The 20,650-nt window shown below is 41.0% G+C and overlaps 1 protein-coding gene across 1 annotated transcript in view; it reads right to left on the bottom strand.

The window, feature by feature from the left end:
* The window catches only part of LAMA1 (laminin subunit alpha 1), a 185,188-nt gene that overhangs the window by 89,768 nt on the left and 74,770 nt on the right, over positions 1-20,650 (bottom strand). The window contains exons 14-22 of the mRNA XM_088469670.1: positions 17,897-18,108; positions 15,768-15,879; positions 13,433-13,543; positions 11,490-11,617; positions 7,300-7,386; positions 5,842-6,053; positions 4,927-5,033; positions 2,722-2,902; positions 1,345-1,481 (exon numbers count right to left, since the gene is read on the bottom strand). Of these exons, the coding sequence (XP_088325796.1) occupies positions 1,345-1,481; positions 2,722-2,902; positions 4,927-5,033; positions 5,842-6,053; positions 7,300-7,386; positions 11,490-11,617; positions 13,433-13,543; positions 15,768-15,879; positions 17,897-18,108 (1,287 nt within the window). The remainder of the gene's footprint in view (positions 1-1,344; positions 1,482-2,721; positions 2,903-4,926; positions 5,034-5,841; positions 6,054-7,299; positions 7,387-11,489; positions 11,618-13,432; positions 13,544-15,767; positions 15,880-17,896; positions 18,109-20,650) is intronic.

Genomic DNA, 20,650 nt, shown 5'->3' on the forward strand with positions numbered 1-20,650 from the left:
TGTGCAGGAAGCCCTTGGCTCCTCATCCTCCCCCCTGCACCCGGAAGAATATTATGAGGAGGAGGCGGAAGACCCAGGAGGAGCACGGGCCGGCGACCATGGAGAGTCAGGTGAGTGGGGCCCAGCGCTGGGCGACGGCGGGGCGGCGAGGCATTGACGAAACGTCGGGAGCGGGGTGCGGTAAAAAGCCCATAGGCTTCTATAGGGTAATGCCAGGTTTTCCTGGCGTTATGCTCTGCACCGATAAAAATGCGTCCGGGGCTTAGTACATCTGGAAATGCGGTAAAAACCCTGAAAACTGGGTTTTTACTGCATTTTTCCTTTAGTACATCCCGCCCTAAGTAAGTCCAAACGTAAAAATGTATTGTTTTTAGTCATTTCCATATTCTCACTGGTGTGTCCCACAGAGAAGTACTTTTTCTTGTTTGTTCCCTATGTACCATTTTACTTCTGGGAGCCCCTTCATATAAATATTGATTAAAGAGGAATTCCACCCATTAAATCACTTGATTTCCCCTATCTAATGCTGGGGCCAGTCCCCTCTTCTATCTCTATATCAATAGATGTAATGTGTGTCCACATTTCTGTAAATCATGAATATCTGCGCAGCCTGAGTAATAAATAATAATATCTGTGCCCATTCTGTATTAAATAATGTATGTGCCTCTTTTGTATTAAAATATAATATATATGCTCTCTTTGTACTAAATAATAAAATATGTGCCCCTTTTGAAATAATATTTAATATTAGTGCGCCTTTTTGTAATAAAGAGATATGGATATTATTATTTATTAACAAGGGGAAAATATATAATTTGTTTAGAGACAGGGGCACCTTAGTTTATTACCTATGGGGCACGTACATTAATTATTTTGTAACAATAATTGGTGTACTGTAAATGACATTAAGGTTGGAGTTATACTTCATCCAGAACATAATTTGCAGCCAGCCTTATTCCCACAACTAATAATGCCAGGCCTTAGAACCTGCCACAGTTTGGTTCTTCTCTCTATACTCCCTATGCTGACAACTGTGAGAAGGAGACGTTCACACTGCTGCTAACTGTGAAGAGATCATTTCTAATCAATCAGCTCCTGTGTTAGAAATGAGCATAGCACAGTCTGAGCTAGAACTTTTCCCAGAAGTCAACATTAGGACAGGAAGCTATGACTTGAACTGTGGTGTCCCTTGAATACTATCCTTTATTGATAACATACCAACATATTAAGCAGCACTGACTTTATCTAGATAATCTTCAGCTCTGACTAGCTCCTTCAACTTTTACTTTTGTTAGTAATACAGTGATTATTTTATTTATGTAGATTCTAGATTCCATTTCTTACCAAACACCCAAGCTCAGGATCATGGCCCCAGAAGCTGGCATCACAGTATTCACATTTTGGCCCATGCGTGTGGGGAGGGCAGATGCACTCTCCAGACTGTGGGTTGCAGTTATTCTGTGTGTGCTCACAGTCACAAGCTAGGGATAAACATATGCAGATCAATCCAACCAAGCAAAGCACAAACTGAAGGAAAATACAAATAAAATGCTAATTTATGTGGAAAATATTTTAATTAATTATGCATTTAATGAGTAGGATCAGTTGCCCGGGAAACTTTATAGTCCATCCGTCAACTACACACATTGGAAGGGGCCATTTTGTGGGCTGGATTAATACTCCTGACAATGCAGAGCTCACTGAGGTGCCAGATACACTTAGCTGTTTTATTAGGCAACCCTAACACTAATAAACAAACTACATAAAGCAACACAGATCGGCCTCTAATTTATTAGCAAATGAAAGCAAACATCTAATTGTTTGCTACGGGATATAACATTTCTTGCAGTTACCTGGCACAAGCTTCCATAAATATTCTCCGTATTTTTTTTTCAATAATATATATATTTTGTATAAGCTGTTATAAAATATATAGAATTTCTGATGCATAGAATGCAGACCTTAAATGGGATCTCATGATTTGTTGATTGAGTACAATGTAAATCACATGCTCTGTTTTCTAATGAAGATATAGATTATTGTTTAAAGTTTTGCATCAAATATCATTGTGATGTCTAGAGGTACATTTACTAAGCTAAGCATTTGAAAGTTGACGCAACTTTGGCAGTTTTGACCATTGGGTTTAGGGGCAATAATATTGAATACAAAATAAGGAGTGCTTTATATTTAATATTATTGCCCGTTTAAATCCAGAAGCCAAAACCACAGAAGATGAAAAGCTCTTAGTACACCTAAGTGTGACCCACATCTGAAATAAATGTTTAGCTTTTGGAAAACATGCATTTCCCGAGTTATGAATATTATGTATATGTACTTGATGTAAGTATCTATGTACTTCTGAATGTTATTTTGATGCATAAATATTATGGTAAATATATTTTAACCAGTGCTGCCAAGACAATAGCGAATAATATAATCAATAGTAAAATTCCCTAGAGTGAATCAGTGCAAAGGACATATTTGCGTCCCATGAAACCTTACTGCCACTTGGATCTGTACTGACACAAATTAAAGCTACTTGCCACTATCACTAAAATAAGGTAATTATTTGTGTGCTAACAAAATATTTATTATTAGCATTCTACATGAATAAGGTAGTTTTCATATCTCCGAGTTAAAACATAGACAGCAACATTGTAGGTAAAACTTTACACTTTAATTGCTACATCAAGGAACTGAACCAGACAATGTAAAACTTACGTATGCAGCCACCATCCTTATATGCATAAAACCCATGAGCACAGATGTCACATTTATCCCCGGCCACTCCGATAACACATGGACACTGTCCGGCATCATTGCACACTTCAGAGATTGAACCTGATTGGCTACAGTTACATGCAAGGCAGCCGAGACCAGATGTCAAGCCATAGAATCCAGGCTGGGGAGGAAACATTAAGATCACACTTAGCAGGATGCAAGAGCGAAAAATTTACTATATCCAGTTTTGGAGTAGTTATAATAATGGAAGTAATAAACCCGTACAGTGAATTTAAGTGCAACTTCTGCTGTGGTTGTTTCTAGTCATTCTAATGTCTAAGGGGAGAACTGATTACTCTTCTTACCCCTTATACGAACTACCAGAAACATTTATATACAGTCAGGTGCATAAATATTGGGACATTGACAGAATTTTCAGATTTTGGCCTCTATTCACCACCACAATGGCTTTGAAATGAAACAAACAAGATGTGCTTTAACTGCAGACTTTCAGATTTAATTTCAGGGTAATTACATCCAAATCAGGTGAACAGTGTAGGAATTACAACGGTTTCTATATGTGCCTCCCAGTTTTTAAGGGGCCAAAAGTAATGGGACAAACTAAACAATCCTAAATCTAACTTTCACTTTTTAATACTTTGTTGCAAATCCTTTGCAGGCAATTATAGCCTGAAGTCTGAAATGCATAGACATCACCAGACGCTGGGTTTCATCCCTGGTGATACTCTGCCAGGCCTCTATTGCAAATGTCTTCAGTTCCTGCTTGTTCTTGGGGCATTTTCCCTTCAGTTTTGTCTTCATCAAGTGAAATGCATGCTCAATCGGATTCAGGTCAGGGGATTGACTTGGCCATTGCATAACATTTCACTTTTTAGCCTTAAAAATCTCTTCGGTTGCTTTTGCAGTATGCTTCGGGTCATTGTCCATCTGCACTGTGAAGCACCGTCCAATGAGTTCTGAAGCATTTGACTGAATATGAGCATATAATATTGCCCGAAACACTTCAGAATTCATTCTGCTGGTTTTGTCAGCAGTCACAGCATCAATAAATACAAGGGAACCAGTTCCATTGGCAGCCATACATGCCCACGCCATGACACTACCACCACCATGCTTCACTGATGAGGTGGTATGTTTTGGATCATGAGCAGTTCCTTTCCTTCTCCATACTCTTTTCTTCCCATCACTCTGGTACAAATTGATCTTTGTCTCATCTGTCCATAGGATTTTGTTCCAGAACTTTAATGGCTTTTTTAGATGTTGTTTGGCAAACTCTAATCTGGTCTTCCTGTTTTTGTGGCTCACCAATGGTTTACATCTTGTGGTGAACCCTCTATATTCACTCTTGTGAAGTCTTCTCTTGATTGTTGACTTTGACACATATACACTTACCTCCTGGAGAGTGTTCTTGATTTGGCCAACTGTTGTGAAGGGGTTTTTCTTCACCAGGGAAATAATTCTTCTGTCATCCACCACAGTCGTTTCCGTGGTCCCCCGGGTCTTTTGGTGTTGCTGAGCTCTCTGGTGCGTTCTTTCTTTTTAAGATGTTCCAAACAGTTGATTTGGCCACACCTAATGTTTTTGCTATCTCTCTGATGGGTTTGTTTTGATTTTTCAGCCTAATGATGGCTTGCTTCACTGATAGTGACAGCTCTTTAGATCTCATATTGAGAGTCGACAGCAACTGATTCCAAATGCAAATGTCACACCTAGAATCAACTCCAGACCTTTTACCTGCATAATTGATAATGAAATAACGAGGGAAATAGCTTTTGAGTTGATAGTGGGAGGCACATATAGAAACCGTTGTAATTCCTACACCGTTTATCTGATTTGGATGTAATTACCCTCAAATTAAATCTGAAAGTCTACAGTTAAAGCACATCTTGTTTGTTTCATTTCAAAGCCATTGTGGTGGTGAACAGAGGCCAAAATATGAAAATTATGTCAATGTCCCAATATTTATGCACCTGACTGTATGAGCTCTGTGCACAAGTATTATAATTGTTCAGCATTATTACATCACCCTATAATTATTCAGGCATTATAACATCTACTGATATTTATTCTTACATCTGTAGCAAGAAAATGTATATTTTGCTCTGCTGCCAGAACCTATATACATAAATCATACATAAATGTATAGGCTGTATAGCTCAAACTTCAGTATTCATTGTTCCTTACTTCACACTGGTCGCATTGTTTTCCGAACACATTTGGTTTACAGTCACACCAGCCAGTCTCATGGTGGCAAAGGGCAGAGCTGGAGCTATTCGGGTGGCACTCACATGCTTCAAACAGATGAAAAAAGTTACAGTTACAATTACAGAATGTAAATGTGGTTAAACTGCCTCATTTCAACCACCAGCAGTCATCTGTAACCCATCAGTGCTGTGCTGCCTGATTGCTGCAGAACAGCATTGGCATATTCTGAGGACATTACAAACAAGCGGCTGGTCATAAATATTGAGCCTGCAGCAATATCACTGTATAGCAGTGGTTCCCAAACTTTGTTTGAATCACGGCACCCTAGAGTATCAGCATTTTTTTCATGGCACCTCTAGGCTAAATTTCTTATTGAGAAAGTCTGCAAGCATTATTACATTTAGTAAACCTTACTATGTGCTTTATTTCTAGCATAAGGAAGGATAACAAAATAATAATAACTATTGGATAAAATCTAAAAAACATATATCATGCATAAAACAGAATGACGTAATAACTAACTGGGTGCGCTGGTGTTATAAATGACAAAAAAACAAACTCATTCTGAAACAGTTTTCTGTTATTCACAGTAGCAGCATGCAGTGTGTTTATAATATAACATGATGCAATACAATGTGTACACACATATATTATGCTGAATTTCAAATCTGAGGCTTTAGTAAAGCTCAACATCACATTGGGGAAGCTTTGCCTTAAATGCTATTACAAATCATCTATATATTATAAACCTACATTCTTTTTAACAGTAAAGAGATAAAGTAGAGAGAGCTAAAGACCCAACCAATCAGCTGCTAACAGATAGGAGCTGATTGGTTGGTACTTTATCTCTCTCCAAGGCTTAGTACATCTCCCCCTAAGCAGTTAAACACTTACCAGTACAATTCTTTGCTAAAAGTGCATCCCCATGGAATCCTCCTGCACATCTTTCACAGTATCGCCCAGCTGTATTATCAATACATTTAAGACATTCTCCCGTCATGGAGTCACAATGACCATCTTCAAAAGGGTCTATATTGCCATTACAGTCACAAAGGACACAGGACCCTCCAGGCACTGATGGATTCCCAAAGTAACCTTTTGCACATCTGGAACACGGCAAGAGTTCATCAGTACTATTGCTTCTAAAGTCTCAGGATTCTTATGTTTAAAACAGGAAAGAAGTTTATATACTGTAAATTAGAATTATGCATAGAACTAAAGTGGCTGTCACAACCCAAAACAATGCTATCACATCCCCCTAAGAGACTTTTACCTGCAAATACTTGTCCCAAACTTTCCTGCCCTTGGCATTCTGTGTGAGGTGCTGGAGTGCTGGTTCACAAAGGTATCAGTGCTGATAACTCTCTGATAAATCTATGGCTTTTAAAGGTGGGTACACACTGAACAGATATATTTGCAGATCGAGTGATCTGCAGATATATCTGTAGATGATGGTCGTTCATATACGCTGAACGGCCATCAAATTCCAGGCAGCCGTGGGTCCCGCTGGCCAGGTCGGGGGAGGGTCCATTCCCCTCCCCATGGCTGCCGCTGCATGTGTACGGTGCCAAGTCAGGACTGTAGAGAGGATGGTCCAGTACCTCCCAATGGTAGCGCTGCAACAACTTGAACGTCTGTCCAGACGTTAACAAAGGCAGTGTACTAATCGCAAACCTGTTTCCGTGCCATGCCATTATCATCGTACACCTCGACAAAATGGCTAGGAATTTCAGCTTCTGATGTGCCCTCTAGACGCAGAAATCTGATCACACTACGCACCTCAGTGTTTGACCATGTGTCCGCCAGCTGATGTTGGGACAGTATGACTGATATGAGGCACAGTCTAATTCTCAAATGTTTACGAGAACTAAAGATTCATAATAGCACAATAAAAAGTATAGTTCTTCAAAGAGAAATAATTGACCATGAAGGTGAGAGTCTACAGTATTATATGCTCTAAAAACAATAATTCATAACATTTATACATGGTCTACCCTGCACATATCAAGCTACAGGCCTACTCTCCACTCTCAGGAGACACATCCACAAACTAGAACAGCACCCAGGTGTGTGGAAAGACAGAAAAAACTAGAGGAGCAATGTACAAATGTGTACATGTCATACGGAATCCAAAATCCTACCATTTCTAGACTAGACACAATTACGCTAATTTAGACACATGCGACCGCCAAGGAATATCTTTTGCTGCATATTGTAAATGTGGTCAGAGTAAAGACACCAAACTACATAGTATTTCAACTATTGCAATAGCTATTATTCAGCAAAAGAACTGAAGAAAATACAAAACATTATTAAATTCAAGGCATTAATATATTCTTAAGACATACATACTTTTCACACCGTGTTCCAGTATAGCCAGGTGGACACTGGTCACACACCACATCCTCGTCAGTAGACAAATAACATGTGGGGCTGAAACTAAAAGAGTGGAGATATATTATTTATTTATACATACAGTAACAGATCAGTAAGATATTTACCTGGACGGCAAAATAACCATAAAACAATAACAAAAAAAATTCTATGAAGGGACAGCATATGTCTAAATGAATTAATTTAATTAAAAAACAAATCTTTATTAGCTTGACGTTAGAATATAATTACTTTTATCAATAATATTGTCTAAACACAGTATATTAAAATATAGTTTTGAAAGGAATAAGGAAAATGTATGTACAAGAAGATAAATTGACTAAAATATGAGTCTACCTGGTCCAATTCATTATCATTTATCACATTCTAATGTCAGGTATGTCATAAAGGTTAAGATCAAAAATAAAATACAATCCTATATTTTTAATGTATATTACATTCTATCATATTGAAGAAATGTCCTTGTCTCATAATATTGCAGCCGATGAAATGTTCAAATATAAATGTAACATATTAGTGATCCTTATGAGAGAAATCTCTGGTAGTGGAGCTACTGTTTACACGTCAACTGATACAATGTTTATTCATTGTGCAAAGGTTACTATTTACATTCTTCAGATGTCTCACTAAAATATCAATACACTGCTTTAGTTATTTCTGCTAGATGCGTTTTGTACTGCAACTAGATGTGGTCTCTGGCACTGTCTGGGTTTTCTCTCTTTCTCTCTCTCCTCCTGGGGGAGATGTACTAAGCTTTGGAGAGAGAGAAATTACCAAAGAATCAGCTCCTAACTGTCACTTTACAGGTAGTGTTTGAATAATGACAGATAGGAGCTGATTGGTTGGTACTTTATCTCTATCCACTTTATCTCCCTCCAAGGTCTAGTACATCTACCCCCTATCTCTTTAGCACTCTTCATATTATTATTATTATTATTATTATTATTATTATTATTATTACAATTACAATTACAAAGGACATAACAATGTGAACAGGAAACCAGTGACTTACAGTACAATATAATGCAGGACAGGGACAAGGTTTATATACATTGCTGCATTAGCGATCATAACACTCAAGTAAGCAACAGGGAAAAAACAACCAAGTGATAGATGCCCAAGTGGGGAGTGAGGAGTAGATGAAGGTATAAGGAGAAGCACAAGAGGGTAGAGGGCCCTGCTCGTGAGAGCTTACATTCAAATGGGGAGGGGCAGACAAAACAGGCGTGACACAGATGGGGTAGACAGGGAAGAAGGAGCATGTAGCAGCAGATTAGGATGAGAGCTGGAAGGCTATGATGAAGTAGTGGGTCTTGAGAGCCCGTTTGAAGATATGTAGAGAGGTGCAGAGTCTAATAGGGAGAGGGAGAGTGTCCCAGAGGTAGGGAGCAGCACGGGCAAAATCTTGGAGGCAGGAGTGGGTGGAAGTAATCAGTTGGCAGGAGTGGCGGCGTGCATATGTTCAGCGAAGAGGGCGGATGGGAGTGCGATGGGAGATGAAGTCAGAGCTGTAAATGGGTGAGGAGTGGGTGAGGGCTTTGTAGGTGAATGGAAGAACCTTGAATTGGGTTCTGAGGGAGAAGAGGAGCCAGTGGTGGGCTTGTAGGAGAGGGGGAGGCAGATGTAGAACGTTTGGAGAGGATGATGACCCAAGCAACAGCATTGAGGACAGATTGGAGTGGAGAGAGGTGGGAGTCAGGAAGGCCTGATAGGAGGAGGTTACAGTAGTCCAATGTGGAAATGACGAGTAAGTGGATGAGAGTTTTAGTAGCATCCTGTGTGAGAAATGGTCTGATCTTGGAAATATTCTTCAGCACTCCTCCCACTGTTTTTCTCCTCCCCATTACTCTGTTTCTCTCTTCTCCTTCATCTGTCTATTAGCACTTGTTTTTATTATAAAGCGTATCCTTGGCATTACTTTTATTCTTATCATCTTTACTATTGTATAGGGTGTTTCACTCGCTTTTGGCACCAAAGTTTTTCTTATAACTTTCAAAGTAATATATGTAACTTAGTGAAAAGTGACACAGACATACCTTGGTCTATGAGAAACATGAGGAAGTCATACCTAATGTTGAAAGTGTCTGCCATTAGCATACAGGCCAGCTGTTCACACATGCACAAAGTGAAGGTCAGCTGTTCACCACCCTAGTCAGCAACTCAGTCCAAGATTCAGATAGGGGAGCCACACCTACTAACCCTAACCTTCCGTCTAACAGCAGTATTTACCGTTGTGATGTCGGTGTTTGGGTTGCTGACCCCGGGATTCTGACAGGTGTCGGGATTCCAGTGCTGGCATTCTAAGAGCCAGCATCCCGACTGTTGGGATATTGACTGGATCCCATGGCTGTATATGATAGTGGCACAAGCTAACTACCAGCTGGTCTTACCGCTTGCAGTGTCTCTATGTGACTGTAACACAGGCCAACTATTGGCATATTTTATTGTTGGCATCTGCTCTATTTGGCAGAGGAACAGACTAACTAGCGACTATGTTATTGCTGACAGTAGCTCTATGAGGTTATGACACAGGCAAAATACTGGCTGATGTTACTGCTGGTAGTTGCTCTATGTGGTAGTGACACAGTATAACTAGTTCTTGATGTTACTGCTGTCAGTGGATCCATGTGATAGCGACATAGGCTAACTGCTGGCTGATGTCACTGCTGATAGTGGCTCCATGTGGGGGTGACACAGCTGATGATACTACTGATGGGGATGCAGGGTAATTACATGCTGATGTTACTGTTTACAGCTGTTCCGTGTGATAGTGTCACAGGTTTAATTGGCTACTGATGGAGAGTCTGTTCCCCATACAGGCGCTCTCCTACACACACCTGCAATCTGTATTTTCTCAAAATCCACTTACTCTACAATAGCAAAAAGAGCTGCTTGGCCTGATTCAGAGGTAGACGCAATGTCGATGTCAGACACAAGTGGGCAATGTTTTCAGTCTGCGCATGCATCCCGATGTTTACCAAAGGGGGACGTAGAGTGAATTTAGATATAGAGAGGTGGGCGTTTCTGGGTGGTAACAGAGGGTGGTCAGATGCGGACATATCACGATAAGCAACTGACTGACTGCGACTTTTTACGCCATTGCACTGAATTCCAATGGCCATCTTCGGACAGACATTCTGTGCCTCATATGGGAGCTGGGGCAATGTTTGATGGTGCAACTTTTTCCGCAAAGGGGCGCATTAGCGCAGCAGCCAGAAGGCGCCTCTGTGTGAATTCCTCCGGCTGCGGTATTAGCATTAATATGCAGTCACGCTGCGTAAAACCTTGCAGTCACGGCAGCATCAGTGTCCACCTCTGAATCCAGCACAGGGGACCTTATTCAGTGTCAGTCGCGAGCGCTGAGCGCTCGCAACCGACTCAATGTTGGTCCACAGGGCATGCGCACGACGGAGACTGCTCCGTCGTGCGCATGCGCGAGCCCCCGCTAACGACGGATCACCCGTCGTTAGCGGGCTCGAAGCAGACGGAGCGGGCTGTCGATGTTGATTGACAGCTCGCTCCGTTTGCTAGGGGGACAGGGGGCGTGCACGGCAAAACGGAGGCGTTCCTTTCGGAACGCTTGCCATTTTGTGGGCGTCCCAACTGACATCATCAGTGATGTCAGTGGGAAGCTTCCTGCTCAAACAGAGCAGGAAGCTCCCTGGGGCTTAAGGTTGACGAGACCCTACCCTAGGGTCTCGTCGTAAGCCCCGATGGTCGCGATGGTCTTGACCATCGCGACCATCTCCCTTAGCGTACGTTAGAGCTGTGGGTGTTAACCCACAGCCTAATGACCGACATGGAGGCGACCGTTCAGGATGCAAGCAGCCGCCCTGTTTCTGAGCGACCGCTTGCATCCTACGACCGCCTCTGAATGAGGCCCAGAGTCTCTTACTCAGAAATACTTGGTTGTTACAAATTCCAACACCAAGCTACATTTTTATGATTTATCCTGCTACATTATGATCAGTGTTTCCTATGACTTTTCCAAAGGGGCAAGAATCCTTGTCAAAGAAGCCCAGTCAATTGATTAAACTATTATTGATATAAAATAATGGTAATGCTTTTTTTCTGAGGACTAGATGCAATGAAATCAGTAACATACAGTTTGTGGCATACTCAGTATAACAAAAATGGAAGAACCTTACTTGTTAGAAGAAATGCTTAGAGGACATGCACACAGCTGGCAGTCGTGAGGTGTGCCAGCAGACGGGTCACCATAGAAGCCTGGCAAACACTGGTCACAGTGCGGCCCTGTAGTATTGTGTTGACAACCCTGAGGATTTTACATTATGAAGAAACATCAGAATCTGACATACAAACACATTTCATAAAGAAAGATATTCAATGTTATCTCCTAGCCAAATTTACAATACAATTCCAGGTTAAAGGAACGTTTACAAGACTCTGAGGGGTATATTTGCTAATGTTTGAATTTGAGTTTTGTGTGATTTCACATTCGAATTGCATTCGGTTTTCATTCAATTTTACCTTTGGGGATTTACTAAAGGCAAAACCGAATGTCAATTCGAACATAACACCGAATCCAACTGAAATCCCACTAAAAATTGAACATCGGTACTTTTACATACACCAACATACAAATCCCACATTTACTAAAATTCGATTTGAAAAGGAACACCAAATCGAACTCAAAATCAGATTTCAAATCCCCAAAATAATAGACCTGCTCCATGCTGGCAATTTTAGCATGAGCAGGTATGAATTACACAGATGCATGCACAGATCAGTGAGATACGTGCATGCTTCTGTGTGGAAAAAGTTTGTAAAGTGTTAAAATTAAATATAAAAAATATGTGGGGTTCCCCCCTAAAAGCACACCTAGCACCAGCCTTTCCTGAACCAGTCCTCCTCATGGATCCCCAGACTGGGATGACTAGTGGTCAGGTACAATGCTTTGGACGGGGGACCCAGTGAAAAGGTACCCCGGCTGTGGCATTACACCGCCACTAGAAAGAGTACAGTGCTGGTTTTGAAAAGTACAGAGGACCACTATATTTTTTTGTCTCCCATATTTCCAAAACCAGGACCGGCTCACTGAGCCCAGTGCTGGTTTGTGTAAAATACAGGGGACCTCTACGTCTTTTGTCCCCCATATTTTCACAACCAGGACCAACTCACTAAGCCCAGTGCTGGTTTGTGCAAAATACGGGGGACCCCTACGTCCTTTGTTCCCCATATTTTCACAACCAGGACCGGGTCACAAAAACCTGTTGCTGGTTGTGCTTTTAGGGGGGGTCCCCACATATTTATTTTTTACAAATTTTTAACTCTTTACAAACTTTTTCCACACAGAAGCATGCACAGATCTCACTGATCTGTGCATGCACCTGTGTAATTCACACCTGCTCATGCTAAAAATTCCAGTATGAAGGTCTATTATTTTGAGGATTTGAAGAACGATATGAAGTTCAATTTTGTGTTCAATTTGGACATTGGCATGCAAAATCGAACAAGAAATCACCGTTTAAAAACGAGCCAAATCGAATTCGATTTAAAAAAGGCTTCCAAAATTGAATTTTAGTAAATGTGGGATTTTGAGAGAGATTTGATTCGAGTTCAGGTGAGCTAAATCGAACATAAAATTGAATGCAAAATTGAACTTAGTATAGTATAAATAATATACATTATCTAAATTCATTAGTTCTACAATCTGAAGCTTTAACCAAGAAACAGATCTTTCAATTAATATACTGAACAATGACCAATAAGACTAATTTTTCAAATTTTAAAACAAATACCTTCCACCATGCTAATTAACAGCAATGTGCACCAATTCTTCCTTAAATCATCTGGTTTTAAGAATCTGTATACATTTTGCACTGGAAAATGTCAGGGTGAAAAATGTTACCATTACTGGGGGATTGGGCTGCCTGGATTGGGCACTCATTGCTGAGTACGAGCCAGGGCAAGCCCCAGACTGGCAGAAAAAGTAGCATGTTTGCACAATGGGAAGCTCAGAAAGAGCAGACAGACTGTCTCAGACAGGCCTTATGCCCGTACAAGGAATATTATAATATCTGCTGAATAGAGTGATTTTAACAACCCTGAAATTGAAGCTGCTACTTACATAACATGCACCATTGGTGTCACATTCAGTCGCATGGCCATTGCATTCACAAGGCTGACAAATGCCCCCAAAGAGGGTTCCACCAACCCGGTAGTATCCAGGAATACAAGACTAGACGAGAGATATACAGACAGAGATTCATCTTTCAATATGACAGCTGATGTTTTCATAGTTAATGACATTTGTTCCATATTAAAAAGGGGTTTTATACAGATAAGAGATACAAAGGTCACCAGAAAAAAAAAAATAATGGCTAAAGTGATATTTAATGGACTGAACCTGAAACTAAGGGATTCTGGGTAACTCAGAAGGTTTCAAGGCTTATTATAAAAATAGTACAACCAAAAAAATCAGCACGGCAGCATGTGACATGACAATCAATTTATTCATTCAATACACAGTACTGATTGTCTCTATAAATATGGCAAAATACAAAAATGCAGTGACTAATACATGAACTTATTGTATTGCTGGCCCTGAACTTGCTAATGAGGTTGACTGACTTGCTTAAATAGATAGCAGATAATAGATTGCAGAAGCTGTAGCCAGGACATGGAATGCTAAGACCAGTCATTAGTGATAAACTTTAAATCAGTAATTTCATATGTATGATAAGCATTTCATGCCAGTGAAATATACTAATGCTAATTTCTAATTTGTGCAATTGGTTACATGACATTGTTCCACCCAATGTGACACACGTCGTTACCTATAAAACACCTCCTGTGGATGCAAATGTAACACTCCAGGCAACGCTTCCTGGAGAAACTGAATAAGACTGTGTTATATAGAGAGGATGGTGGCATCTGACTTATTGTGGAGAGACTTGAGTGATCCAACTACTGTTCTGTGAGGTCTCCTGCCTGAAGTCTTTAATGCAGCAGCCGTCTTGTCTCATGGTATATAATAAATTGATAAGTCAGAGGTACCTCAACATTAAATTAAGCATAAATGACATGGAAGGTGAATACGAGGGATATAGTTGGTAAAAAAATGTCCTGCAAACCCTTTAAGTAACTTTTTATTTATAATAAGGATATGGTCTATTTAATGTGGGATATAACATTGTATGTCCATGTTTTGTTTTACTACTGTCACTTCACTGAATCCTTGCTGTCCCTGTTCTTGGAAAAAACAGTTAAAAGTTGAAAAAGAAGTGCTGCTCAAATATAATTATGAATATTATATTTTACTATGTATTTAAAAAATATTCAAGGATTAATATAAACAATTCTAATCATAACTATATATGACCATAAATACACAAATTCATAAATAGTTTTTATTATCATAGGTGATAATTCTAAAACATCATTGGTATTGGATATCCATTATTACCACATCACATAGACCTTGATTTGTCACTATTAAAGTTCGGAGAGGAAATATGAACTTTATATTTCCTCTCCGGACTGCAATGTAGGGATCCTGGCAGCGGATTGTGGTTTATATAGGACAACATTCTAAAGGATATTGCAATTTGTGCCTTGGTCATAAGGTGAGAATCCATCCAAAGAAGTTGTGACCATTTCTTCTCTCCGGACTGCATTGTGGAAATCCTGGCAGCGGATCGAGTAAAAATTTGGTCTAATATAGACATCATATTGAACAATTCTACTGTGGTAACACGGACAGTGTACTTTAAATCTAAGGGGTGCCTTTCCTTTTATCTCAAGGAAGTTCCAGAAACAGCATGAGATGCATCACATGTGGTATCTATAAAAGTTAGCAAGTTTAGAAGCATGCTTTATTACAAAAAACTGGACTTCACTAACTTTTGATATATTGGAATGAGACTACTAACTAATACTAATTGGAGACAAAAATAGTGACAAATCAAGGTCTATGTGATGTGGTAATAATGGATATCCAATATCAATGATGTTTTGGAATTATCACCTATGATAATAAAAACTATTTATGAATTTTTGTATTTATGGTCATATATAGTTATGATTAGAATTGTTTATATTAATCCTTGAATATTTTTTAAATACATAATAAAATATAATATTCATAATTATATTTGAGCAGCGCTTCTTTTTCAACTTTTAACTGTTTTTTCCATTTCTTTGGATGCAATATTAGCAAGCATTCATCACTAAGAAGCAGCAGCTTAAATATAGTTGACAATCTGTTAGACTGAGCGCTAAGTAATACGATCTTTGGTCCCTGTTATTGAGCTGTCCTACATATACTGTATTACCTATACTGCCATAATTCCAGTGCCTGAGGATCAAAGGACAGATCTGAACCCTTGGACTATAATGATAATACCAAGAGCCTTCCACTGTATCTCTATATAAATACTATTTCCAGGATTTTCCTCCAATACCTCACAAGATGTCCCGGCATAACCAGGTGGACATTCACAGTTTTCCACTTGTACTGCTGGCAAGAGGTCTATCACATTCGGTGTTGCCGTATCCAATGTTACTGAGCTTAATCTAAGAAACAGAAATGAGGACAAATCAGTGATCTGCAATTAGAAAAATTAAATAAATTAAAATTATTATATCTATATTTGAGACTTACAAAGACATCTTGTGGTTCATTTGCTCATTGTACTGCATCAACAATACTGCATGGACTACTGTTGTTATGGGGTACAGTAGCTAGTGAAGGCCTAATCACATGGATTACATTGTCAGGACTGTTAGCTCTTGTTTGGGAGAAAGAGTGCTGGCTTTATATATTTCATTCCGGTCATCTCCAGTAAAAAACAATTTCATATGAGACATACCGATCAGCCATAACATTGTGTAGGTCCCCCTCATTCAGCCAAAACAGCTCTGGCCTGTTGAGGCATGGACTCTCCAAGGCCTCTGAAGGTGTCCTGTGGCAACTGGCACCACAATGTTAGCAGCAGATTCTTTAAGTCCTGTAAATTGCAAGGTGGGGCCTCCATTGCTTGGACTTTTTTCAGCAAATCCCACAGATGCTCAATCGGATTGAAATCTGGGGAATTTGGAGGCCAAGTCAACACCTTGAACTCTTTTTCATGTTCCTCAAACCATTCCTGAACCATTTTTGCAGTGTGGCACGATGCATTATCCTGCTGCTGATAGAGGCCACTGCCATCAGGGAATACCGTTGCCATTAAAGGGGTTAGTTGGTCTGCAATAATGATTAGATAGGTGGTATGTGTGTAAGTAACATCCACATGAATGCCAGAACCTAAGGTTTCCCAGCAGAACATTACCCAGAGAATCACACTGCCCACTGCCTCAGTTGGCCTGCCTTCTTTCCATAACGTATCTTGGTGCCATCTCTTCCTTAGGTAAATGATGCACACGCACCTGCACATATGTGATTTACCAGACTAGGCCACTTTCTGCCATTGCTCATGGTCCAGTTCTGACACTCATGTGCTCATTGTAGGTGATTTCAGCGGTGAACAGGGGTCAACATGTGACCAGTCTGCGGCTACACAGCCCCACATGCAGCAAGCTGTGATGCACTGTGTGTTCCGACACCTTTCTATCATATCCAGCATTAACTATTTCAGCAATTTGTGCTACAGTAGCTCTTCTGTGGGATAGGACCACATGAACTAGCCTTTGCTCCCCACGCGTATCAATGAGCCTTGGCTACCCATGACCCTGTCGCAGGTTCACTGGTTGTCTTTCCTTGGGCCACTTTTGGTAGGTACTAACCACTGCATACCAGTAACAAGACCTGCCGTTCTGGAGATGCTGTGACCCAGTTGTCCAGCCATCACAATTTGGCCCTTGTCAAAGTTGCTCAGATCACTTAAGTAAGCTCTTTAAGAGTAAGCTCTGCCACGGATTTCACTTCTAAATCTGTTACAGACATTGGCATATTATTGGAGCTTACTGTGCATTACAACACAGAGCCAGCGCTGAAAATACAGTGCCTACGACTTGATACACTGCTGGAGTACATTGGGACTGATACCTAATAGATATCTAAATACCTGCTCAGCAGATTACACAGATACAGTAACACACCTACTTCTTCAATATCAGCTACAAAGAGGTGCCTCTTATTATATATTTTTTTCTTTTTTTTCCCTAGACTGTGAGTATATGGAATTCCAATGATATACTGAATATATGCACAATGCATGTCCATCCCGGGTGCATCCCACCTGAGACCCCTTTCAGACTGACGGCCCGAACCGGCAATAATGCGGAGTCTATGATGTCACCTCCATCACTGCTGAGCCGGCACTTGGAGATGATCTCAGCTGCGATTTTTGCAGCTGAGGATTCACGAAAATATGCTAATGGACAACAACTATCTCATCTCCGGGCTCCGCGTATGAGCTAACGCCCCTGGTTCAGGATCCACCAATGTCCACTTATTGTCCTGACATATGAATACAGATCCATAGAAATAGGTGGACAGACCCACAAACAGGTTTTGGCCATACACACATACTGTATATACTAAAACAAACATACATATATTCAAAACGACATATAAAGTTATAGTTAGTACCTGCTGACTGATTTTTTGGCAGTGTTGTAACTTGCTCTTATCCAAAGATGGTTTATATTAGCAAGAACAGTCATAAGCCTGTCTCTGTCCACAGGTCTCTTGGTATAAAAGTCCAAAAAACTATCCGGTAGCAGTTTTAGCTCAGCTGTGTATTCCTCGTATGGCTGCAGCAGTAAGCCATCTGTCTTTGTACCTATGGTAATGCCACTTCCCTGAAAGAAACAGGAATGTACATGCAAAGGAACAACTTATTTTACATACTAAATAGCTATTGGTATCTAATTTATATAGCAACATATTGTATACATACAATTAAAAAGGATAATTAGTTATTTCATTTAAACTTGTTTGTTTTTATTTCGCTAAAGACAAATCTTATCTCAGATTAGTAACTAAAACAATCACATAATCTACTTGAATGTAGTCTCATTTCTCAAGACTAATGCTGGCCATACACTAGCGTGATTTCGGGCCGATTGCCCGAATTTTGACGCGTCGTACGATGAATCGTGTGGAAATCGTGTAGCATTTAGGTAGGAAAACAATTCAATGCACACTCCCGCAGCTCTTAAAGCATATCGTATGATCAGATGTGCAGCCTATCACATCTATCGTGATCGTATGCAGATCGTGCTGTGTATTTGCGCATGCGATGCATCGTGCATCCGACCGTCCGAGCCGCGTAATTTGTTTAAAAAAAAACACTGATGCACGCACGGGTGAGGGAGATCCGTGATGCATTCATCTGTCTTTAATAAAATAAACACAGATGCAGGGATTGTTCAGTGAGAACCATCCATGCATCTGTGAAAAAAAAAACTGTTTAAAAAAAAAAAACAACGGTGTGCCACCCCCCACAGAGCAACCAGTCCGAGGCTTTTAGTGACCCAGTGCTGGTTGTGCAACATACGGGGGACAAATGACATAGTGGTCCCCCGATTGTAAGCACAACCAGCACCGGGTTAGTAAGAACCAGCCCTGGCTGCCAAAATACGGGGGACAAACAACATAGGGGTCCCCCAAATTCTGCGCAACCAGCACTGGGCTCTGATCTGGTCCTGGAAATACAGGGGAAAAAATGCGTAGGGTCTCCCTGTTTTTCCAGAACCAGCACCATTTTTCTAGCAGGGGGCTAATGCCACAGCCCAGGGAGCCCTTTCACCGGGTTTACTAGCCGAAACATCAACCCTGAATGCTAGTCAATCCAGGCCAGAGATCCCTGGGGAGCTGGGGACCCCCCCAATAAGGGGTGCCTCCCTCTAGGGCACCCCAGGCCTAGGCTGATAGCCCGGTGCTATCACTGGCACCCACCGCCCCAGTGTAGTGTAACAAAAGAAGTGAAAACATTGTCTTTATGACTAGAACTGCAGGTTCCAGCAAGCCTCCCCCACGTGCTGGTACTTGGAGAAATGTTACCTAGTTCGTGGGTCAGATTTTTTTTATTTTTGTGTTTTACCAAGAACAAGGATGCCTACAGGGACAAGAGGACCAGTCAAGGTAATGTGGATGGATGTTTATGTATGTATGTATTAAAACTATACTGTCATGGTGTGTGTGTGTATTGTATTTATTTATAAATTTTTATTTTTTCACAGGTGAACGACAAATACCAGCGGGGTCTTAATGCCCCGCATGCTGGTACTTGTGGTTCTCCAAGAACCAGCATGTGGGGGTGGCTTGCTGGGACCTGCAGCTCTACTCATAAAGACAATGTTTTAACTTTTTTCTTTTACTCTACACTTTTACACTATCAACCCGGCACCCACCTTCGCTTTTGCCCTTCTGCTCCACGGGAGGTTTCTGTCCTCCCTGAGCTCGCCTTAGGACACCTTAGGACACCTGCGTTACGGTTTGACAGGTGTACCGCCCCGGTCAAACTCCCCACCAGGGTTGCCGGGGATAGCCCCGGGCTATCAGCCGAGGCCTGCTGTGGCCTGCGGTGCCCTGGACCCCTTTATTGAGGGAGTCCCCAGCTCCCTAGTGATTCCTGGCCTGGACTGACTAGTGGTCAGGGTTGATGCTTCGATTTGGGGACTCTGTGAATGGGCTTCCCGGGCTTTGGCATCAGCCCCCCACTAGAAAAAGTCCGGTGCTGGTTCTGGAAAATACAGGGGGACCCTATTAACTTTTCCCCCCTGTATTTCCAGAACCAGGACCAGATCAGAGCCCAGTGCTTGTTGCACAGAATACGGGGGACCCCTACATCGTTTTTTCCCTGAATTTTGGCAACCAGGGCTGGTGACTAGCCCATTGCTGGTACGGGGGACCCCTATGTCATTTGTCCCCCATATGTTGCACAACCAGCACTGGGTCACTAAAAGCCCGGGGCTGGTTGCTCTTTGGGGGGGATGCAGTTTTAAAAAAAAAAAACACTTTTTTTTACAGATGCACAGATGGTTCTCACTGAACCATCCCTGCATCTGTGTTTATTTTATGAAAGAAAGATGCATGCATCATGGATCTCCCTCACCTGTGCGTCCATTGGTCTTTTTTTTTAACAGTAGCTGCAGCTCATTTACATTGGACATTCCTTAACATTTCTGATCCTAGAAGAGATGTATCAAACCTCCTAAAGAGTGGAGAAGTTGTCCATAGACAACCAATCAGCTTTGGCTGTCATTTATAGAAAGTACTTGATAAATGATAGCAAGTCTAGGCTGCTATACACAACTTTTCAACTTCTCCTCTTTAGAAGATTTAATACAGTACCTCTCCCCCTATCACAGAGCACACTATAGTAGCCCTATCATACAT

This window comes from Taudactylus pleione, unplaced genomic scaffold, assembly GCF_031769625.1.
Source record: "Taudactylus pleione unplaced genomic scaffold, aTauple2 ptg000093l, whole genome shotgun sequence".
Lineage (NCBI taxonomy): Eukaryota > Metazoa > Chordata > Amphibia > Anura > Myobatrachidae > Taudactylus > Taudactylus pleione.